General features: G+C 33.5%; 1 protein-coding gene across 6 annotated transcripts in view; it reads right to left on the bottom strand.

Moving 5' to 3' along the window:
• Positions 1 to 25,788, bottom strand: part of LOC113520922 (segmentation protein cap'n'collar) — a 161,610-nt gene that overhangs the window by 17,650 nt on the left and 118,172 nt on the right. For 5 of the 6 annotated variants that reach the window (XM_052892118.1, XM_052892113.1, XM_052892115.1 and 2 more), the window contains exons 8-11: positions 7,935 to 8,059; positions 7,044 to 7,126; positions 6,493 to 6,575; positions 4,559 to 4,658 (exon numbers count right to left, since the gene is read on the bottom strand). In XM_052892118.1, the coding sequence (XP_052748078.1) occupies positions 4,559 to 4,658; positions 6,493 to 6,575; positions 7,044 to 7,126; positions 7,935 to 8,059 (391 nt within the window). The remainder of the gene's footprint in view (positions 1 to 4,558; positions 4,659 to 6,492; positions 6,576 to 7,043; positions 7,127 to 7,934; positions 8,060 to 25,788) is intronic. The other variant, XM_052892116.1, reaches the window with a different exon arrangement.

Below are 25,788 nucleotides of genomic sequence, written 5' to 3'. Positions count from 1 at the left end.
ATGATGATTAGGTACAATTTTAAGAAATATAAACGTACATAGACGATCATTACAATTATGAGGTGTTATAAAAGTTTTTAAAAAGTTAATGTCATTTCCTCTGCGTTCTAAAAAACAAGAGAAATACTAAACGAATATGAACCCTATTTTTACGAGCAAAAGTATAGTTTTTCGTTACTCATAACGTATTCGTAGCATTTGCCAAAGAGTAGACGTAATACTGTTATTTTGTCATTAGAATCTCACTCACCATCATAAAGTTTGTAGTAAGAAGACAAATATTCACCGGGGTCCGGATATATTAGGTGACTGGCTACGTAAGGCATATGATAATATGGCGGATATGGGTAGCCCACAGTCAGATCCATGATTTAAATCCAATAATATCACATCAATCCTATATACATTTATTCTTTTTATATATCCATACGCTCACATATAACATATACTATCACTGTATATCATTATTTTGCACATAACAGGCGTACTTTGGTTTCACTATCTATGTAAAACTGACGTAGAACATCAGCAGATAGATTTTATTTACACCGATAATTTTCTGTTAATCTTTATCGTTATCTGCGTTGTGGAGGAAAAACAATACGTATTCTTTATCTATTAAATTCGTTCTCCATTCGAATTTCAAATATTCATGTGTGTGTACATTTATTTATCAGAATTCCATAGTTGTTTTAAAATAGGTATAAGCTGCCAGTATTTTTTGTAAACTCTTAAGAAATCTGAAACTACGTTGTCTCTGGTTCTGTTAAATGAAAATGTTTCTTTTTTCTAGTAGAGTACTTAGCATTAGTGACTGAACTTCTGTAAGTAGTTAGATAATATTGGTGGATTTTTTTCTTCAATTATTATTATATGACGTTTTCAAAGAATCTCTAAACTCCACTTATTATCCAGTAAGTTCTTTTCTATAATCTTATTTGTCTATGTTCTGTTTTAACTTTTAAATCAGCATATTCTCTCGAACTAATCTCATTGGGAAAATTCTATGACGTTTTGTAAACAAAAGTAAAGTATATACAAATATATCTTCCGACGCAAGACTTGTTAATGCCTCTCCAAACAGTCGCATGACTTTCCTCTGCAAGGGTATTTTGTATCACGCATTTATTATTCACAAGATTAAGTAAGTCCCTTTGCCTTGTTTCGGTCAGCGGTCAAAGAAAAGTTTATATTTAAATGACCAGAGACAATAGTTATATCTTTTTAACACTTCGACCGGTACTTTGGTCAAGGAGTCACAACTCGTCTTGGGCCGTCGTAGGGCGCAGCAGAATCTACATAAGCAAATACAGCAGTCTCTATTGTGCACCTTTCTACTCTTCGAAGTACGTTTATTCAGGAAGTATGGCATATGTAGGCTTTTATTTTTCGTCCAAGTTATAATCTCAAATGTTACCGTCACAGATAGTCCAATACTTTTTATGCACAGTCTTTTTAATGTCCAACACAACACTTATCGAGAATTTCAGCTATAAATGAATGACAAATGTTAGTACGAATGCTTCTATCTGCTTAGAAAATATCACATCGAAATTTTCTGCATTACAAACAATCTATAGACGTAAGAAAAAATTCCCATGTTGAAAAAATAAACCAATTAACTATTCTTTATTTGAAAAATTAAAAATATTTCTCAATTGCACTAATATTTGAATAAAATACGACAATTAAATTTCGAACTTCGCATTAAACGCGGGAAATGTTGTCAAAATGGCGCGTGAAAAACAAATGATAGCTGCCACGCTGTAATCATGCAATAAATGGAGGTACAGAGCAAATAAGTATTTATCTATTATTAACTAAATATGGTTGTTATTGACTTTCTAAATGGCAGCTGTTGCAAACAAGATGTGCCAATATTAGTTTAAATATCTTGCGTGAACTAGTTTCTTTTAAAATATCAAAGAATAATTACGTATTTATTAAATTAGTAACATTTACTTCGACAGAGTATTTCTATAAAAATGCTGAAATAAATTTTGCCAACTATTTTCTTCAAGATGGCGTACTTTTATAGTTACATTTTAATTGGTGAGTTTTATCAAGTCATTTAATCTTGTTACAATTACTACATTATCATATTTTCAGACTTTTGTATATTCCGGTATAAGCAATAAAAAATTTAAATGCTCAGTTTACAAAAATGCATGGCCAACAGGTAGTGGACCGTTTATGGGACCTATTATAGCAGTTGATACTTCATCTAAGATGTTATTGGTAAGAAATATATATACATTTGCAATAGATAATAATAATAATAATAAAAAAACTGCGATTAGCCTGAACAGTTTCTTTTAAAATAATTAAAGTTATTATTTATATTGCTTATCTGCTTTTGTAAAATTGAGGCCGTGGGTTTGAATTCCAGAAGAGGCAATTTAAATATATATTATTCTGAAAGACAAAGCCTTGAATTATAGAGTTTAGAAAAAATATTAAACAGAGTATTCACTGTTATTTTCCTTGTTTTGAACACCGCAAACATCATTTTATAACATAAAATGGAGTCATTCATTTAGTTTAAAAAAATAGTACTAACATTTTTTATATTTAAAATTTTGAAATTAGAACATAGACAACAACGATGCCCGATAAGTACTTAAATCGCCGACACATCTGGCATTCGATATTTAATAATTCAAAATGGGAACATACACTTGTTGAGCAAATTGAAGTAGATAGAACCAATCGTAGTTCGAAATTTGAATTCGAAGTGGGTCGTCCATGTTGAGACGTCCGCGCGATGGCAGCACTAGGTTTGACTAATGGAATCTGTTATTTGCATGTGACGTCATCGGGGTCAAGCGCACACTGATAATGTATGTGAAAATATTGTAAACAAATACGATACGGTTGGAATTTGTAAAAAGTGATTTGCTGTCATCATTCGTTTTTCTGCAAATAAATTAACTGTCACTTTAGAACGTCAGCATAAGAAGTAGTTTTAATTTTGTTTTTATAGATAAATACTTCGGTGCTTTGAAAAACAATTCAAACAAAAAGAATCTATTAATTTATTCTTTTTTGAAAATCTTTCTGGTATTTGTATTTTTTTTGGATATAGATATAATTCTCTCGTTTTTCCAATAATGAACATTTGTTTAACGTCAAGCGTCTTCTAATATGTAAAAATGGTATGGTATAAATTTGATATACTTAATTAATGCTACGCAATATATATAAGTAACTAGTGTAGTAACCCGTGACTTCATCTAGAAATAAATAGCCAATGTTTTTCTCTATTCCAAATACTATGTAAGGGTAATAAAACTTAAGTTTTTAGGAAACGCAACGTTGGGTGTAAAATCACATCCCTATTGGTGGACTACCAGCTTGCCAGCTTGCAATTCCAAATTTTCATTTTGATACGAGTGTGAATCATTCCATACAATAGATTACACTATAAATAAGGACTCATAGGTATCTGACTATATCTATGCCATTCGACACGATAACAAATTGGACTGGCTGAAAAAAAATTTGTCAAAATTTAATTTGAATTTAGAACAGTACTCACACAGTGACCTTGTAATGGGGCAATCCGATTGCGCTAAATAAACTTTGAATATTAGCTACTCATTACGTCACATGTTCTATTTTTAAAGTGCGATTAAAAAATTTTTGTCTCTGTAACGAGTATCAAAGAGGCAGTTACAAAGCAGTATGTTATCAGTTTGTTTAATTTAGTATGTCTGTGTACGTGATAGTGAAAATTAAGATGGCGCATGTCGCCGCTTTTGCCGTTTCACGGGTAACGTCTTTGATAATGCGATTTATGTAACGACCTAACGAATTATTAACAATTCCAACATATTTTTGATTTAGTATTTCTTTAATAAAAAATAAATAATATAATTAAATAAAAAAAAATACATATTTAAGTACCACACCTTTTTTTATTCCTTCCTATTCCTGTAGAATTAGTAAATAATCTTGGGATTATAGAAATAACTAAACCAAAAGGGTTTTCTATTGGTGCCTAAGAAGTAACATTTATGTTAATGCGTTCAGTGCATTAAGAAAGTAGGTAGTTTATTCAATAGCTAATTTTGTACTGCATGTATTAGATTAACATGTAGTTTCACTATTTTTGTATTAATTTTGTTAACCTCGTTGCATCAATCAGTCCCGGAACAGTCGTATATAAATTTTCAACCGACTTTAAAAAGAAGATTCCTAATTTGGTTGTTTTTTGTATATTTGCTACCTCATAATTCCATCAGTTCTAAACTGATTTGGAATTCTTTTTTTATCTGAAAGTTTTATCATAATAAATGGTTTTGTCACAATTGAAGTCGGTTTTCTTTGTGGGAGACAATCTTTAATACGATAGTTGGTCACAATTAGGAATTTATTTAAAAAAGAATTAGACATAGTCGATAGCCAATAATGTTTTTTTATGCAATTTAGAATAGCAAACAAGCTGAGAGCCCACCTGATGGTAAATGGTCACTGCCGGCTTTAGCCATACACATTTTTTTGTGATTATTGTAATTCATCAGGTTAACATATCGTAAACGGTAAGATTATTACTCACCCTCGTTCATGGCCATATCCATTAGCTGTAGATCCTCATCGTTCAGGATCGACTGTAGGAATCCATCCTGGTTGGCCGGTGGCGCCATCTCGCTCGAGTTCTAAACAACATTATGTTATTAATATTTTACCAACGTTATGTTGGCAAAATATTGCGTCTAAAACATATTTTATCTGTTCAAACATTAAAATTTATGCAAAACATTTGGTAGACGGTAAACAGAATGTTTGTCTCAATAGTAGGCATAGAAATGTATTATGAACAAAGAAAAAAATCAAAATAACAGTCGTAGTTACTGTTTAATCATAAAAAAAGTAATTTTTACTAATTAGAAATATTTTTCGATTAGTATATTATTCATAAAAACAAACTCAGGATATGATCGCATTACAGGGAGACAGTGGATGCAAGTGGCTCGGGATCGTTCTTTATGGAAAACTGTGGGGAAGGCTTATTTACAGCAGTGGACAGATATCAGCTGTTATGACGAATGATTATTTTTCATGAAAATTTTGCGGTTCGTTAGTTAGAAAGGGACAGGCATCGCCTTAAGAAATAAACAATAGTGTGGACGTCACAGAGTATACTGTGACGCTCTTAGTGACCTTAATGCTTTGATATTCCTGAGGACTCAGATGTTATACCTCCGTATCCTGTAATCTCACTGTCATCCCTTCAAACCAAAACAACCATACAAGAACAGCTGCTCGAAGAGAAGCTGTCCACTGCTGAACATAGATCTCCCCCACAAGGTTTTGCCAGTAGTTGCCACGCTGAGACACTGCAGGATAAGCCTTAGTGATGTTTTAAGAGGGGTTCTGCTGCTCATCCCTCAACTATCAAGTTCCCTTGGTCGTTTCTTACGACATCTATGGGAAAGGAAGGGGTGGCCTATTCTATGCTGGGACCACACGGCAATTTTTATGTATAATATGTAGGTATTTACGAATAAAAGTATCAATTATGTAGTCGAATTATAAAAAAAGTGATGACTTAAAAGAGCTTGTAAACAAGTTCAATTGAATAAAGACGATTTCTATTTTATAGTAAAAGTTCTGCTGAGTTTGGAATTAGATGGCGCTGATTTAATACAGGTATGCTTAAAAATACTATTAGCATTGCATATTATGTCTAGAACGCTTTGTGATTTATTTTTATTTATTTATTTCTTTGTTTCCATGTCCTTACAAGATACATCCCAATTCTACATAGTACAACAAAAAACAACGATTAGATTTGAAAATAACAAATTGTAAACATTTTGGCCCTTGTGGATTCCCACAGAGATAATATAAAGAGATCAGTATCTCCATTCGAAATATTATTTAATAAAACATGTGCTCTAATGAAAGGTACGGATAAAGCAAATTTGTTGTAACCTTAGGTATGGCAAATAACACGTGACGTCTAGCACGAATATATTTGTTTGGCACAAAAACATTTACGTCAGTCAAATATGACAGAATGTTCGATATTTCCCCTTAAAACCTTAAAGACGTATGTGAAGATCCTTAAGTCACTCTTCGCCTCCAGTGTATGGAATGAGCAATATCGAGGTTTTCTAAGAGATTACAGCATGGGGTTTTTCAAAAAACGAGTAGGGAGGTTTCTTCAGGGTCGGCATCGCGCGTGAATTGCCGCTGGTATTGCAAACGTTAAAAACAGAGTAGGGATATGTCAAGGGGGAAAAAGATGGATACCGTACTGCTTAAAATACAAATATTTAATAAGTTCTGTATTTTTTCTAACATTCAACAATATTTATTATATGTTGTAAATAATCATGAGACACCTGCCATTAGCAGATGTATAGAGTTTATTCCTCGCTATAGCATTTTAGAGATATTTAACCGTTTCGATATTTTGAAGATTATTCGCTTGCCGTAACACAAAATCTAGATAGTGAAATGATATGAAATAATTTGCAAACATACCTGATAATATATCCCATCATGCTGTTGCGGATGATGCGCAGACTCGACCTTGTACGCGCCTTCCAAAGGCGCCGCTGCGCCGGCTGTTCAAACAATACATTATTTGTTAATTCATTATACAAAAACATTAGAAATCCGTACTAATATTGTAAATGTGAAAGTGAGTTTGTTTGTTTCGAGCAATCACTATGAAATTCAGTATACACATACTATATGGGATGATAAAGGATACGTTTTAACTATAGACGAAGTCGCGGGTAAAAGCTAGCACCTTAAGAAACCGCCGAACTGAGATAATTAAATTTTGTAAATGTGTATAGTTTACTCCATATTTAGAGATAGGATTAAGCATGGATAATATCGTTGTACTGCCGTATGGTCCCAGCACAGAACGGGCCACTACCTTACGACACTTATGGAAAAGGTCTTCCTATCCCATGGGTGTCCTTTTCATGCATTCACATTACACATTTATAATATTATGTAGAATACCATAACCTAATATAGTTTTTTTTTATTTATTAACACTTTATTGTATTAATATGCCTTACCATAAGCATCAGGATGTTTTTCCGGCACTGGCGGTATGGGAGTGTGGTAATTTGGCGCGTACCCGCCAGCAGCACCATGCCCACTGTAAAATAATAATTTTATTACCGTAACAGCTTATCAATATCTTACTATTGGTCAAGGATCATAAGAAAAGTTTAGCTAGTATGCTAAGTTACATTAGTAAGTAGAGTTGAAAGATGAAATTAAATCCCGACGGTAATATTCTGTAGGTGCTTCGGAGCTTCAGCACCCACGAGATATATATAGAGAAATAGTAGGTGCGGAGCACCCGTGCCGATAGACATGATAACATAAATAAAAAAAAGTCCTCATCTTATTATCTGTTGTTACGATCGCGCTTGCTTATCCAGCAAGCAGTGTCCGCCTTTCAGCCGAAATAATGATGATGTACCTAGTTATCAAAAGGGCGTGAGTACCCATGAGGTATTTTAGAATCCCGCGTCCTGGATGTTTATGATTTTGATTTCACTAAATAGTAATAAAGAGAACTGGAAAAACCTGGAACACACTAACTACCAACAAACAAGAATGGTTTTTTTTTTATACAACTTAGAATCGCAAACAAGCTGACGGCCCACCTGATGGGAAGTGGTAACCGTCGCCTATAGACATGAGCAGTACCATGGACATAACAGAGTATACTGTTTCGCCCATGATACCCTCCATGCATTGCCATTCCTGAGGACTCAGGTGTTATTCCTCTGTACCCAGTAAATTCACAAAGTAAATAAGAACAGTAAATAAGACCTTGGTCCACCAATGGGATCCTTTATGATACGAACTTATTGAAAATGTTTTTGTTTGTCCATATATAAATTTAATGTATAATTAGGCTGTAAATAAACAAATGAATGGTAACAATAACTTACCTAATGTTGTGGGGGTGCTGATGGTGATGGTGGTAGTGCTGGTACTGGTCCGGTGGAGGCGGGATGGTCAGCAACGAGGCCAGGTCCTGCCACCGCTGCTCGACAGACATAGAGCGCATTAGAGACTGGAAAGAATCATACCAGTTTATTAGGATACGATAAACGCCATAAAAGAAATCGGACCGTTGAATTTCACACGTTATTGAAAGTTTATGATCACACGACTTTTTTGGAAGAAAACAATTTTATTTAAATACACTTATTTATAGTCGGGTTTACCGTATGCCCTGCATAGAATGGACTACCCTTTCATTCTCGTGGGTGTCTAAGGGGCGCCTAAGGGAACTTAATGGTCGAAGGATAGGGAGCAGCGTACGTATTTCCATCAGATGGGCCGATAGTTTGTTTGCCATTCTATGGTGCATAAAAAAAAATAAACGTTTACTACAGTTTGTAAACGACCAAAAGAGCTTTTGATTTCTCATAATTTAAGTGTTAATGAGAAATAAACACATAAAAATAAAATGTTGTCGCTATAATGATACCTATTCATTTTCACTATATATCCTTTTTGTTTTTATTGTTATTTTTAATAAAATATATAGATATAGTTAAATAATTAATTAATTAGGTACGCTCGTTCAAGGTTATAACGTGTAGAAATTAGTTCCGCTACTGCACGCAACGGCGCTAATAACTTTAGTAATGATTTATCAAAATAGATGGCGCCGCACGGAATAATTGTTTTGTCTTTCCTATTAAACATTTTTGTCGTGAAATTAATAAATCATTTTTAACTATGTAAATTAACGTTTACGCAAACTGTAATATTTTTAAAGTAATATCTAATACAAGAAATTATTCTTCGCTGTGAGCCGTTGTAGCCAGAGAAAGCCTATACGTAATCTAATTTGACCAATGCTGTTTAACAAAATATTTGATTAAAATTTTTGATGGTAGCAGCGAAAAATCGCGGATACCTGACGAGAATCGTGTATCGATCGTAAAATTTGGAATTCCGTCCACATTTTACCGTTAAATATGCTTTTATTGTTTGTCAAATTAATATTTGTTGAGGAAAGCCGCCATGTTTACGATTTCGCGGCAATATTCGAAAGCAACTTAGTCTATGGTACTACAGGCCGATGATACACCGTCACAGATTTATTTACATTGCAAATATTTATGTTTATGAAAAGAAAGTACGTACAATTCTATTAATTATTATTAGTTGGTTAGTTTTTTTTTTTTATTTTAAATTATTTTTTAATCGACTTTAAAAGGAGATCCACAATGTTACTAATATAATAAAATTGTAACTATACAATGTCTGTACATGGGAGATATTAAAAAAAAAAAAAAATAGGGGTCTTATCAAGATCAATAGAAAGCAAGACAATATTTTTAAGACAATTTGCGTCTGAATGTTTGTTCTGGCATTATGCAAAACCTACTGTACCAAATTAATTTCGGTTTTGGCGACTGTATTCCTGCAGGTCTAACTTAAAATTTGGTATAAATTTTATCTTGAAACGCCATCTAGAGGTAGTAGGTATATTTTATTGATTTTCATATTTCTTGAATCCACGCAGACAAAATTAGCGGGAAAAGGACAAAAATTATGAAGACATATTTGTCGACAGATAGATAGATAGATAATTTATTTGCATTACTTACAGCACACAAATTCTAATAAATACATAAAAACGAGATAACATAAATGATTAAAAAAAAAAATACATAAAGCCAAGCACAATTTTCTTTTGTGCGTGCGCCATAGCAATACAAAATGGCCACAACTCAGTTTATTGCTTCGCCCTCAAAAGAGCAAAGCACTGATATTCTGTTGCGGCCAAAGGGAATAGGGTAACAATAAAACGATAATTCTGAACTGACTCCGGTAACCATTTTAGCAATCGATAGTGTTCACTCTCGTATTGCTAACTGCGGTTGCCAAGCGTGGCAACTACTGGCATAACCCTCCAATACGGGGAGGTTAGCGGAAATGGATTGTTAGTAATCGGGTCAAATACCCTTATTACTACCAATACACCCTGTCAGGTCGACCTCCACGTGGTTCCCCCTGGAAACCGTCGTGGCTAATTCTAGTTGAAATCGTCAGGATGGGCTAACTGACCTGATTTCATCCTCACCTGTCATCTAACACGATGCCTCGCCAGTGTATACCGATAGCGCAGGCGGGGTTGCCATACCATTGTCACCCATTAAAAAAAATACTGGAAGGTCTATGCCCACAGCGAACAATTAACGTCAGACGTGGTATGATAATCAGTTTGTAATGTATTATTAAATAAAGTAGAGTTGAAAACGTATCGATGTAACGAGAGAAAGGCCTTCGAACCAATAAAATCGAATATCATACAATTAACGAGTGAAAGTGTTGCCACATTATCAATAAGAATTGACATAGACGCATACAAAAAAAAATAGGTTAAACACTTGTGGACATAACAGAGTATACTGTTTCGCCCATGCACCTGAGTCCTCAGGAATGGCAACGCATTGGGGGTATCCCTATGCGTTGCGATTCCTGAAGACTCGCAACAATGCGGGCGGGGTTATCATTCCATTTTCACCCTTTAAAAAAAAAACACAAATATTTATTTATTTACACATACACTGAGCAAACTTTTCACTTATGTAATTGTATCATTTATTTGATACACTCTCTTTCATAAGAAAAAATGTAAATTATACATGTTTTTTACCAATTTGTCATTTATTCACCAGAGGGAAACTTTGTACAAAAGTCCTTTGCTTGGCCACCTCTGTCCCATTCGTGTTTCTACCGCGAAGCAGTTGTGTTTGCATGGCTGTGTTTCGGTTTGAAGGGTGCGATATGTCGTGAATTTACTGGGTACAGAGGAATAACACCCGAGTCCTCAGAAACGGTAACTCATGGGGTGTATCATGGGCGAAACAGTATACTCTGTTATATCTTTTATCCAAGTCTTTAATGCAACGATAGCCGCTTTCTAACGGACGGGTAGTCGAATTGTTCACCGTCGCCAATCTTACTCGTGGTTGGATAAAAAAAATCGGTCAAATCACAAGTGCTTAATGCAATTTAGTTACGTTTTTTAAGACAAACAGCCTACACCACTTGTGCGAGTTATGTAAACACTCCAAATAACCGTTTTAACTTCAGTGAAAACCAACGGTCGCATGTTGGCACAACACTTGTAGAGCGACGCACACACTGTCAACAAATCGTGTCTATGGTCCCGCGTACGTGTTTGGCCCATTTGTGTACGGCCTATGTTTGGTTACTGGCACGCGAGCGGAATAAGAGTGTTCTAAGTTTAAAATTTCGAATTTGTGGAAACAAATATTTAAGTTCGAGTTCCATGTTCAAATATCGTAAGCACGCGAAAACGGCTTCCGTTTTAAGTTAGGGTTGTGCCAGGAAGAATAAATAAAAAAACTCATTAGTATTTTTTTTCATAATGTCATTACAGGGCTAAGAAACGTTAAGTGACAATTTTAACATTAAAATCTAGCTACATTCATAAATATCTACTAAATAATTATTTATCTATAATTATATATAATTAACTTTTTAGTTCCCTAAACAGAAATCTTCAATGTATCTCTTATACTTTAACAGTTTTCGACAACCCTACAATCACTAGACAGATACGAGAAAAACAAATAACGTCGATCAACTGAAAAAGAATTTAATACGAAATTCATTGATTGTTGAATGTTTGTTACTCTTTTACGCAAAAACTATTGAACTGTTTTAAATGAAATTCGATACACGAGTAGGTTTAATCCTAATTTACAACCTACGATATTTCAAATAAGTGTTTCCATAGCGACTACAGTATGGGATTCTTCAAAAAGGGCATATTATAGTTTCTTTAGGGTTGGCAACGCGCACGTGACATCCCTTTTTTTTCCTTTTTTTTTTAACGTGAGGAAATCTTCCAAGGACCTTCTCAACTGCCGGAGGGAAAGCAGAGGGGGTGTGTGGGATTTTTATCCACTAAAACCTCACGACGTATCTCGGGGCACGTGACACCCCTAGTGTTGCAGGCGCCCATAGACTACAGTGACCGTTCACAATTAGACGAGCTATCCTCGTGGTAAAAAAAAATTCACGTGAGCGAAGCCGCGGGACACAGCTAGTAGTTAATACATTTAAAACACTTTATACCTTCTTATATAATGAAAATTTACATTTTAAAACATTTTTTTTATACCACTGAGGTGGCAAGCGAGTATACGGCCCACCGGATGGTAAACGGTTACCGTAGCCTATAAACGGCTGCAATACCAGGGGCCTTACGCGCGCGTTGCCGACCCTGAAGAAACCTCTGTACCTCTTTTTTAGAGAACATTATGAGTTAATTTATCACAAATTAACACAAATTTTCTTCCTCTTTAACTATTAATGAAATGAAAAAAAAATATGTTTTTAATGTTTTTGACAATATTTTATCGATGTCGAAGCAGCCATGTTTGCATGGCTGTTTCGGTTTGAAGGGTGGGATATAGCGTGAATTTACATGGTAGAGAGGAATAACACGTGAGTCCTCAAGAATGGCAACGCATGGGGGGTAACAATGGTAACAAGGGCGAAATAATAGAAAAAAAAACCGTTAACGTGAACGAAATCGCGGGTAAAAACTAATTCTTTAATCAAATTTTAACGTACACAAAAATACATTTGAATTTAGAACACTTTATTTTTTTTTTAGTAATTCGCATGGGACCCAAGACTGTACCCTGCGGTACACCAGCGTAAATCCAAAGTTATTTCCTTGCGAGACACAAATTAATACGTGGCAAGTACCCCGCGACCTTGGAAATGTCTCAAGGTGTCATTAAATTACATAGAATCGTAATGGTGTATGGTATGTAATTTACCGCACGCAAGATGGTGGGTTACCTATGTAAGTATGTATGTATAATTGATCACACGTGCTCTAAACGGATATATTGTCGCCTATGTTATTCTATTAAACCATAGATCTATGGAGATGCTAGCTCAGCCTGTGGCATTGCACAATCATAATTTTTTTTATTGCACCAACATTACAGGATTTGTTAAACATAGGATAGGTAGTGGGATTTAACTAGGTTTTTAAAAATATGTTCTGGAACAATATACCCTGTTTTTCCTTACGTATTTTTTTACAAAACTTAGAATGGCACACAAGCTGAATGGATCAAATGTTGTTAACTCTGCCCTTGAGGAGTACCAGAGGGAGATTTTGTACAAAAATCGATTGCTTGTGTACCTCTGTCCCATTCGTGTTTCTACCGTGAAGCAGTTGTGTTTGCATGGCCGTGTTTCGGTTTGAAGGGTGCGATATGGCGTGAATTTACAGGGTACGGAGGAATAACACCTGAGTCCTCAGGAATGGCAACGCATGGCAGGTATCATGGACGAAACAGTATACTCTGTTATATGCATGGTACTGCTCGTGTCTATAGGCGAAGGTTACCACTTTCCATCAGGTGGGCCGTCAGCTTGTTTGCCATTATAAGTTGCATAAAAAAAAGTATATAACGTATTTTAAAAACAATTACCGACTAAGTTTTCTAGCACCAAAAAGAAAAAATAAAAAAAAAATAGTTTTTTTTTTCGTCTCAAATACTAGTAGGTCAACGCCGTTTAATTTTAATTTTAACGATCCGGTATAGCTATTGAGACAGTTGCATGTCATCTTAGAATGTTCGCTGAAGATTTCTTGTTCAAACATAAGGAATTAAAATGCGCAGTGCTTATCTTCAAGTTTGTAAAGTCATGTAAAAGTTTCTAGATGTTTCGTAATCGGCTGTCTCTAAGAATCTATTCGGGAAATGTGAAAATGAGCTTTTTTCGTGACACACTACGGTTCAAAATGTGTTCGGTGAACATTTCGGATGTATACAATTACTTCCATTGCATTCGTTTTTAAGTGTTAAAAAATAAGTTTTGCCGCCATTTAATTTATTTCGATGTTTGCTTCAATGATTCAGTCTTTCTATAATAATGTGACTGAGTCATTAAAATATACAAAAACACACATATATATATATATATATATATATATATTAATATACATTTATTACTCAATATATGGGAGAGATTATAAAACCAAGTTAAAAAGAAATACAAAATTCTTATATCTTTGAGAGAATAAGAGAAACAGTGTATAATGATTGGTAATTATGCTTATCTTTACTGATTACTTTGCTTTACGACTATATCCAAGTATAGAATTATAATATGTTGTCGTTTTAAAGTCATTGAAAATGGCCGCCATTTTATTTTATAACATATACATCTATTTGCAAGCAATACGTACAATATACATATTTATTTTTATAGAAAAATTTCCCAATTCAAATTAAAAAAATAGAAGTAATCTAAGAAAACTTTTAATTCAATTACTTGCAACACTGAAAAAATGGCGCGAATTCAATAAACAAAGAATATGTGTCAAAATTTAGATAGATCGGTCCTTTATTACCAACAACAATAAACACATAATAATCACAGTTAAAATTAACAATAATAAAGAGAAATTTAGTCAGTCAACTGTCAAATAATTGATTAATTGTTAACCTCTTTTTGACAGTCGATGTAATATAACTATATAACCTAAAAAAGTTACTGATAACGTCACTGTATATGGTGATGGGTAACAATGTATTTTTTATTGCCAGCATGTTGTAAGAATTAACTAAAGGAACTAAGCCTAATGTTACCAGCAAAAAAACTAGAAATAATCTCCAATTAAAACGCCTAGCCAGTGTTTTAATGGAAGGTAACCAATGTCCAGTAGTAATGGGATAAATGTCATAGGTTGATATGGTATTTATAATTCAAAATTGATTTCAAACTGGTGATGGCCATGATCATGGTAGGTATATATGATACAATATCTTTGCAAATTAAGTGTATACAGATTTGATGATTCTTTTTACAATCGACACGTACACCTCCGTGTTGGTCTCATACAAATATTTTCGCTATTAAAGTCAGTTTTCTGTTATACATAAATTTAAATTTCTGGTATATAAAATGAAAAGAACTATGGCTTTATGACATAACCTGTTTCGCGTTATTAGACAATAAAAAAAAAACAACTTTTGGCGGGAAATCTTTGACGTTGACATTTTGATTTATTTTTTTTTTTTTTTTTTTTTTCTTTTTTGTGGCGTTCACCCCGATATTAGGGTATTTTGCCAAGAACAAAACGGGGAAACGATAATAGTAATAAAAATATCTAACACAAACGAATTTAGAAAGGATAAGGATTAGGTCTAGGATATTTATAGGATATGAAGGATATACTTGTACATATGAGAATATACTTATAAATATATAGGAAAAGCAATTGATGCAACTATAAATGTATTCATGTAATATAACTAAATCTTAATATTGTTATCATATATATATGAAGATAGTATTTTATAGATAATAGGATCATTGGAAGAAAGTAGAGTAAGAATAGAAGTTGGGAATGGAACACGGATGGATCGGAGATGATTAAAAAGGGAGGTGTGGTCAAATTTAGAACATGAGAAGAATATATGATTCAAGTCCGCCACTTCAGCACCGCAATTACACGACGAACTTTGTACAATACCAAGCTTGTATAAATGAGAAGGTGTGCATACGTGACCTAGACGCATACGAGTTATAATAGTTGTTGCGGTCTTTCCAAGCTTTAATTTACAAAACCATGGTTTGAAAGGAATATCGGGTTGTATAAGGCGATAAAATCTTCCTTTTATTGTACTTGTTTTTTCCCAATATTCCTTCCAGGCATACCTTAAATATATTTTTGGGAGACAAGCTAGGTCACTACAGTAATTATGATACGGATACATATCACCACAAGTTACAGCCTCTCTTGCAATAAGGTCAGCTTTGTCATTGCCGCTAATACCACTGTGTCCTGGTAACCAGGCAAAAGAAACGGAATACCCTCTCAACATGCAAAGATAAAGACTTTGTCTTATGTCACAAATAATGGGATAAACTGGTTTTGATTTAAACGGATATTTGGCTAGAGCTTGCAAAGAGCTCATAGAGTCAGTGAAAACTATTGCCTTATGTAATTTCATTAAAAGTATATATTCTACAGCTTTTAAAATACCATAACATTCCCCGGTAAAAACTGAAGACTCCGGTGGAAGTTTAATTTTTTGAACGATATTAAATTGTGAATGAAACACACCCACACCTACACAACCGCTATTGTCTGGTTTTGATGCATCAGTAAAGATGTAGTGCCATTCATTCCATTCAATGTCAGTTATAAACATAAATTTGGCATTCAATTCTGAATCATTTTTTAATAACCCAAAATCATATTTAATATTAGGAGATAAAACTAAAGATTGATATGAGCATTTATAAATGGGAAAACAGGACGATGTAAAAGTGGGAGATTCTATGGATTTATATTTTTCATAACTTTGTATTAAACATGGAGGTTTTTTATGTTTCCAATAAGATGAAGACGAAATAAAGATATGTAATTGAGATAACTTTTGAATAAGCGGATGATCAGATAATTGTAAACAACGAAAAAAGAAGCGATCAGATAGATATTGTCTTCTTAAAACCAAAGGTGGATCACCGACTTCGAGCTGTAAAGCATTGATTGGACTTGATTTCATTGCTCCAGAGATAATCCTCAAGGCCTTTGATTGAATTAAATCCAATTTCTTAAAAGCAAATGAACTTCCTGGAGCTAACAAAAAAGTTCCATAATCAATGACACTCCTTATAAGACCATTATAAGCAAGTTTTAGTGAAACGGGATGTGCTCCCCACCAAACTCCAGCAAGGCACCTAAGAATGTTGAGGTTACGCTCACATTTCGTAGAAATATAATTACAGTGGGACAGACCTGTTAATTTATTATCTAGCACGATACCTAAAAATTTAATTTCAGTCTTTATAGGAATGTATGAGTTATCATAAAGCACCTTAATTTGTTGCGGTGATCTCATTCTTGAAAACAAAACTACACTACTCTTGGTTACAGAAAGATTAAGACCATTTGCATCTAACCACGTTTTTAACAAATCTAATGAATCAGATAAATTGGCAGAAGCAGATTCTATGGACTTCGCAATAAAATATAATAAAAGATCATCAGCATATTGTAAAATTTTGACGGATTTGTCAAGGAATAATTCTAGATCGTATGTGTATATGTTAAATAAGATTGGACTGAGAACAGATCCTTGTGGAAGGCCTTTCCATACTGTTCTAGATAATTTGGTATCTTCATCTAAATTCATATATATTGTTCTTTCTGATAAAATATTAATAATGAAATTAGAAAGCATTACCGGTACATTTAGAGCTTGTAATTTAGTTTTTAAAATAGAAATTATTACATTATCATAGGCAGAATTTATATCTAAAAAGGCTGAGAGGATTGACAAATTTTGTGAGAAAGCTATATGAATATCTGAAATAAGAATGCTCACATTATCTAAGGTGCTCTTACCTTTCCTAAAACCAAACTGGTTCGGGGATAGTAAGTTATTACTTTCTAAAAACCATTCTAGACGGTTTTTCACTAAATGTTCAGCTAGCTTTAGTAAGACAGAGGAAAGTGCAACAGGACGGTATGAAGATGGTTCAGAAGGTGGTTTATGAGGCTTTAGAAATGGTATAATAATCTGAGACTTCCATGAAGTAGGTATATTTCCCGAAATAATTATGGAATTAATTATATTTAAAAAGTAAATTAATGTCGCATCGCTAGCATTTTTAAAAAAGGAATACGGTATACCGTCTTCTCCCGGTGCAGAGTCTTTAATAGAAGCTAGAACACCTTTAAGTTCTACTAGAGTAAAAGGAGAGTCAAGTTCGAATAATTCGTCAGAGACGGATAGAGAAATATTGTAAAGGCATTCCGGCACATAACTAGGAGCAAGGCGATCTAAAAATTTATTCGCTAAAGTTAAATCGAGTGCAGAACGTGATGTATGATCACTAAAGGCAGATCTGAATCTTTTAATATTATTCCAAACGACTGATGAATTAACTTCTGGACAGATAGAAGAACAAAATCTTCTCCAGCCTTCTAATTTCTTTTTTTTCAGTAGTTTTCGAGTAGAACGTGAAACTGCGGTGTAAATTTCAAAATTTTCTGGTGTCATGTAATTATTATAATTTTTTTCAGCCTCTTTACGATTTTTAATTGCTTCCGTACAATCTTTGTCCCACCAAGGTGGCGAGGGAATTTTCCCTGAAGCACTATTTTTAACAGGAAATAATAAATCAGCAACCTCCTTCATATTTATCATCAAGTCATTACAACATTGATGTTCATTTCCATGGTAAACAATAGGTAACTCCGATATTTTATTATCTAAATATTGTTTGTAAATATTCCAGTCTACATTTGATAAATTATATTTAAGCCGAGGACCACTCTTTCGACTTGAGGGAATGGAAATTGGAAAAGAAAGAATGAGGGGAAAGTGATCGCTTCCGAAAGTAGAGGAATGAGGATACCACGACAGTGAAGAAGCTAAATCAGAAGAACATATTGAAATGTCAGGAGCACTAAACCCTTCATTCGGTGCAGTTCTACGTGTTGGTACATCTGAGTTAATAATACATAAGTTGTAAGTGTCAATTATCGTCAGGAGTTTTCCACCATAAAAATTAGAAGTAGAACTGCCCCACGATTGGTGTTGAGCATTAAAATCGCCCATTACGAGAAAAGGTTTAGGTAAAATTGAAAATAATTGTTCTAGTTGTGAATATATTTGGCATGTAGGATCAGGAATATATAAAGTAACAAAACAGATACCATTTATAATTATAGCAGCTGCATTAATGCCGCTATATACAGGAAGCGAAAAAGAAGAAAAAGGAAGGGAGTTTTTGACCAATATGGCAACACCGCCATATCCGTCAGCTCTATCATCACGGAGACTTGTAAAGCCTGAAATCCTAAAAGGATATCCTGGCTTTAACCAAGTCTCTTGGAGAGCTATTATAAAAGGATTATATTTATTAATCAAATAAAATAAGTCTGATTTCTTGTTTGTTATGCTACGACAGTTCCACTGAATTATTAGGACTTTGTAATCCATTGTGAGAAGTTAATAATTGAGAAAATACATTGTAAATGGCATCGTTGGACGGTGGTAAAGTTGTTTGTATCATTTTCGATTGCGATAACACTTTAATAAGCATGAGAATAATATCAAAGATGGATTGATTATTGTCAATATTATTTGATGATAATGCACAACCATTAGAGGGAGCAGGAATATTATATTCCTTAACTAAGGCTTCATGGGCAGAACGATCATATCCTTGTTGTGCTTTTTGAGGAGTGCGTGGTTTAAGTGTAACTGTTTTTTTATATGATGATTGAATATGTGGTAATGATGATTTCTCTTTGAGGAAAGAAGATTGAAAATGAGATTTATTGGACGGAGATGATGATGTTAATACATCTGAATATAGTTTAGAAGTGGGAGGATGAAATTTTGATGCTTCAGCATAAGAAACACAACTGTGGGCCATTGTTTCTTTAATGGCTTTCTGACGTGCATATTCAGGACATTTCTTACTAATTGCTGAATGAGAACCATTACACAAGATACAAGAAACATTTTCCTCATCTACTTCACATTTATCACCTGTATGATTTTGCCTGCATTTATAACACCGAGGATTTGAACGACACTGCATCTTGACATGTCCGAACCTACAGCAGTTATAGCATTGGATAGTGGGGTAAATGTACAAATCTACAGTTAAAGATGTGTAAAACATAAATACTCTTTTTGGTAATATTTGTCCATCAAAAGTAATAACAATGGTTTCAGTATTAATAAAACTTGGTTGTCCTTCATTAATGGTCTTTTTCTTAATTCTTCTGGTTTTTAGAATTCTCCCACAACCTATAGGTACTGATATATTTTGGATTACTTCCTCTTCTGTCCAATCTTTAGGAATACCCCTCACAATTCCCATACGGGTTACATGGAAAGAAGGTATAAATGCCTTAAAATTATGTGTTTCTAAGTGACTATTATTTAAAAATGCATTTGCATTTTCAAAATTTGAGAAAGAAAGCGATAAACGGTTTCTTCCTATTCTTTTGAGGCTACCATTCACTATATTATTTATCTTATTAGTGTGTAAAAAGCGACCAAATGCAATAGGATGTAATGTAGTGTTATCATTAGGATGTGTTTCATTTTTTTGTACATGAACGACATAAGGAGCTACATCCTCGGCATTGTACAAAGTTCTGCTTAAAGTACTGGGTGGAGAAGCAGGTTTAACAGACTCGGTATTATTTACAACTGGTATTGATACTAGAGTTTGATTCTCATCCTCAATACATTGACAATCACTATCTTTAATTTTAGATTCGAGACCTTTGGTGTGCCTCCTTCGTTTTTTATTGCAATGTTTGCAAATGCGACGTTCGCCACGTACTCGCTTACGTTTAGAACTTGCAACGCTAGAACCATCTGTGTCCATACTAGATTCACCCAATATATCAAAACTATTATTAAATGGGATAGTTATATTTGCAGACACCTGGGGGTTGTCCCCCCAGGGTCTATAGGTGGATCCATAATGTCTAATTAATATAGGTAATTTACTTACCAATATTTACAGCAACAAACACTATTACTACAAAATATACAATTATATATACAATCTAATACACAATATATAAATAAGACTAATCCTTATATAATTAAAAATAAAATTAATTTAAAGAAGATCAAAAAACACTCCCGCTTTTTTAAACGTTTCCCGCGCTTTTCGACATTTTGATTGCATAGATAGGTAACTATCGTAGAACACACATAAATAAGTGTATATCTTCAGTAAAACAAGCCAAGTACAATTCAAATATATCTCATTATACATCAAACAAGGTTAGTATTAAATGATCAAATTATATGAAAATTATACTACAAATCTAAGTACGAAATGTCTCATAATTATTGATAAATGACAATTTGTTCTTTTGTGCGCACAAGGTCGCCAGTTCGGATCCCCGCCAACCTGTAATTTGACAATGTAACCACGGAACCGGCGGCTCGTGTAAAAAAAGGCGCGTTTTTTGCCGTTTTTAAAGATATTTTGATTGAATTCGGGTTTTTCTTAATTATTCACCAAGTATACGTAATGGGAAAGATGAGATATACAAGTACATGTTATGTATTGCGTACAACATCGTTGTTTAGGTATGTTATTGTACAGCCATAGACTATAGACCAGTGTTTCACGAACATGGGGCCTACACTCCATAAGGGGGCAATTTAATAGTTAAGGGGGGCAATTAACAAATGGACTCGAAGCGATTTTAACCCTCTTGTTCCGGGCCATTTAAATGCAATGCTACGAGTAGATATCGGTGCCAATTTTAACAAAAAAAAAAAAATTTAATTAAAAAAAAATGTTGTAAATATCTATTAGGTATAATTTCGTTTGACGTTACCAAAATATCAACTGGGCGATTAGAGTCGTCAAGTAAACTTTATCGGGAAAAATTATGTATGGGGGCATAAAAATTTTAGAAATGTTCAAGTGGGGCATGGCACAAAAAAAGTTAGGAAACACTAATATAGACTATCTCCATGTAATTGCTTCGCCTCTTAACGCCTTAACGGGTCCACCAATCAATACGAAAATTGGTATACACGTATTGTATGGTATGTAAAAGGACACAGGCTACCTTTTATGCTGGCCAGTGAACATCAATTTGAGAATGAACAGTGAATTTGAGACGGAGAAGGACAGATTATTTTTTTATCCCGGACAATGTGTTCCAAAACGCAAATTCTAAATGTACACGGGAGATATTTGAGAAAATTTGGCAAAATATTAATTTTTATATTTTTTTTAAAGTTTGTTTTGGCATTACGCAAAATCTACTGCATAAAAATTGGATACGTTTTTCACAATTGTATTCCTGAATGTCTAAATTAAAATCTGGTGCATGTTTCATCTCGATACGCCTTCTAGAAGTGATCAAATTTCATTGGTTCTCCCACCTCAGAAATCCAATCTATCTCATATACTTTTTTTCTTAAATATCTCCCATGCACAGACATCATTTTGTTACAATCTACACTAATATTATAAAGAGGAAAGATTTGTATTTTTGTGTGTATGGTTGTAATAAATAAACTCAAAAACTACTTTGCAGATTTCAAAAATTCTTTCACTATTAGAAAGCTACATCCACCCTGAGTAACATAGGCTATATTTATTGCTAGAAAATATTAGGGATCCATACTAAAACTTTAGTAACGTAACTCAAGGTGTAAAAAATGCTATAAAATATCTTTGGTCGCGTGCGCTGCGGAAACTATTGGTGATAGAACAAAAGTATGTTCTACAATATTGAAGAAAACATCAATAACTACAAAAAACTTCACGACACTATATATCCAACTATTATCGTTATGTCACAATAACCACTTTTTAAAATGTCGTAAAAATGCCCACCCGTGCGAAGCCGGGACGGGCCGCTAGTTAAATTATATTAGTAAGATACAAGTGTAAGCCTTAATGGAGTAATAAAAGAGATTTGTCAACTGCTACCATTGTGGTGAACATAATGCTTGACAAATTAAAGTTGACATTATAAGTCGTCTCTTAAAAGGATTAGAAGAAATTAAAGGTTTCGATCCGACATTTTTTACAACAAGACAAATTAGACTTATCTGTCTAAAACAAACATATAACAGTGCGGTTTTTTTTTTTATTATTACATAGCTCGATTGGGAGTAAAAACTTTTTTAATATTCATTCTTTTTTCTCAAAACCTGTGGCGTACATTTTAAAAGTAATAAAGAAGTGTGCCGTAGACGGTTTCGCGCCAAAATATATATTTTTTTATTGCTCACTTTATTTTTTTTATTGCATCTCTAAAATTGGTACAGACTATAAACCGTGCGGTCGGTAATTCAGTATCTACAAGAATTATGAAATGTTAGTTGTTTCCCGCGGCTTTGCACGCGTGATCCCGTTATTTTCTATTCCCGTGTGAATTATATGAAAACTGTGTTTCGGTTTGGAGGTTTTATTATATCATTACAGGGTACGGCGGGATACCTTAATCTTAAAAATGCCATAACGGGATACCGTGGATATATTAGTGTATTCGGTGGCTGCCATGGTGCTGTTGCGTGCATGTCTATAAACCACGGTTACCACTTATCACCAGGTTTTCAGCTTATTTGCCATTGTACGTTGCATAAAAGTACACCAATTGAAAAATAAAGAAATCTTGATATCATCTCTATTCCCAAATCACGTGGAAAGCATGATATAAAACTTTATAGTAAACTGTCTAGCCGATGGTAATAGCTATGGGAAGAAATTCTATGCGACACATTAAGTTGAATGGAAGAGATCACTTTTAGAGATAAGTTCACCTTTGCTTACATTATTTTTAGTTGTTATTATTGCTGTATATTTCAGTACATTAAACAAATTATGCCCAGCAGTGGACATTCATGATAATTTGTAAAATGGAATGATGATAGTCCACGAAATTCCTCTTTATATGTTCATTTAGGGAGCTTCAATTTAAAAATCTCAAAAATATACCAAATATTTTAAATTAATAGCATGTTTGTATGTAAATGATGTGTGGCAGAATGCAAGTGCTGTCTTTGCACGATGTTGTGATTTTACAAGTAGTACAAAAATAAAAAATAAAAGTATAAAGGACTAAAAAAGTAAGCAGCGCATTCTTAAATAAATTATCTGTGGCAGAATGCAATATTGTCTTTGCATGAACTAGTGTTTCAACAATTAGTTTAAAAAAAAAGTAAAAAGGACTGATAAATGTGCCATATAACACAGATGAACGTAGTTGAAATAAAAGAATTATTCGAATAATAACGAAATGATCGAACTATGGAAATAAAAACAACATGACAAAAATAAGATTAAGAAAAAGTACGACTTTAAAGGAAGTAAGTGGTAATATAAATAGCCTTTGTTGAATAGTTTTTATACAAAGACAAAACAATTAGATATGTAATTTAAAATAACTTAGGATATAATTGGAAGGCTATTATTATTATTATATATTATTTGATAGTGTATAAAAAGTCTTGTTAGGTCGCAGACGGATTCGCAATAAAACCTTTCTGGAAGACGAATTTTAAATTTATTAAATCACCATAGACAATGAATAAATAAAATTGTCTATGTTAAATTTAAAAATTACCTTTACCTGATATTCATGTAAATCCATCATTATAACACGACACAATTAAAACTAACTTAAATAAAAAAAAAAAAAAGAAATTACAAATATATTGCACAAAAATCAGACTGTCCACTAATTGTGGTATATTGCACAGATTACATATATCAGGTACGTTTGACGTTTACATGAGACTGTCACATTTTAGTCTGTGTCACGTGTGGCGCGCATGCGTGGACGCCATAGCGACGCGCGTTTCGCGGGAACACTCGACCATTACTGGCCGCGAATAGAGATGGTGAAAAAAAGTACCGATCACATACAGTGGTAGGTCAGTTAATGTCTAGTTGACCGGTATATAAAAATTAAAGTGTCTGCCGGTTTTTTTTTTTACAGAAAAAAATACACAACGAGGGAGTATAATGTTTGAATTGATTAGTACATTATATTATGCATAGATAGAGTACTTATGTGCGTTGTAACATTGTGCAAGTGAAAGATGATAATTAAGTATATTTTGTTGAATAAAATTTAATGGAAAGGTATCCCAGTTATGTTGAAATTATAATAGAAACATACATAGCGTAAACAGTATTGGTAGCAATACGAATTTTTGAATCATACAAAAAATTGTTTTATTTGTACTACCATTGGACATCAGCAGACTGTCTTAAGGTCAGAACAATTAATTGTATGTTCATATTTTCATTAAGTTTTTTTTTTATTTTTTTTACAACACAGGGGGCAAACGAGCATGCGGCTCACCTGATGGTAAGTGACTACCGCCGCCCATGGTCACCCACAATACTTACGGCATTGCAGGTGTGCTGCCGGCCTTTTAAAAAGGAATATACTCTTTTCTTGAAGGTTATGTTGTCGTATCGGTTCGGAAATACTGCTGAATAATTAAACAATCTATACTTTTTAATGTAAAATAATTGTATTAAGTCAGAATTTTTGTTTTTGAAATGCTTATGAAGATCACAATACAAATAATACAGTTTGATCATAATGCAGTTTTTACTCTCGAATATTCTATAATTTTCTTTTAGCCTCTCAAAGGTTGACTGTAAGAGACCCCTTTATGAAATAAGTCCGCCATTGAATATTAAATCTTTTTAATCTGTCCAATGTAAAATATGTAATAGATTCTACAATACAATATTTTATTCAAATTAAGTAATATTTTAGTTTTTTTTTTTATAGTTTTAATGATTTTAATTGAATCAAGCGCAGAATATAGGGGTTTTAACCAATTTCAATAAAGGAAGAGGTTCTATTTTCGACTGTATATATTGACTTTCGACTGTAGTATATTCTTTTTTCGAAATCGATGACCTTATTTATTTATACTTCAATATCTTTGGTCAATGCCTTTATCACCTGTCAAATATGTTTAAAGAATTTTACATATCTCTCAATGATGTTAAAAGTGAACTGTTAGAATGAACTAGAACGTTTATCATGCGGTATGATTCATAATGAGCTATCACTGACTTTTTGAAAAAGATTGGTTGTCAAATATTTGTCGACAGATTTAAATGCGATTTGTTCCATAATAATAAATTAGTATTTTAAAATAGAAAGTCACTTTTTATGTGACTCCCAAAATCAAGAGGTTCTTAGTCTGTTTGCATTTGTTTCTATGTCCG

The sequence above is a fragment of the Galleria mellonella genome, unplaced genomic scaffold, assembly GCF_026898425.1.
Source record: "Galleria mellonella isolate WM207_F2 unplaced genomic scaffold, CSIRO_AGI_GalMel_v1 utg150, whole genome shotgun sequence".
NCBI classification, from domain to species: Eukaryota; Metazoa; Arthropoda; class Insecta; order Lepidoptera; family Pyralidae; genus Galleria; species Galleria mellonella.
The sequence above is the reverse complement of the archived record's forward strand: the minus strand, read 5'-3'. Positions and strand labels throughout refer to the sequence as shown.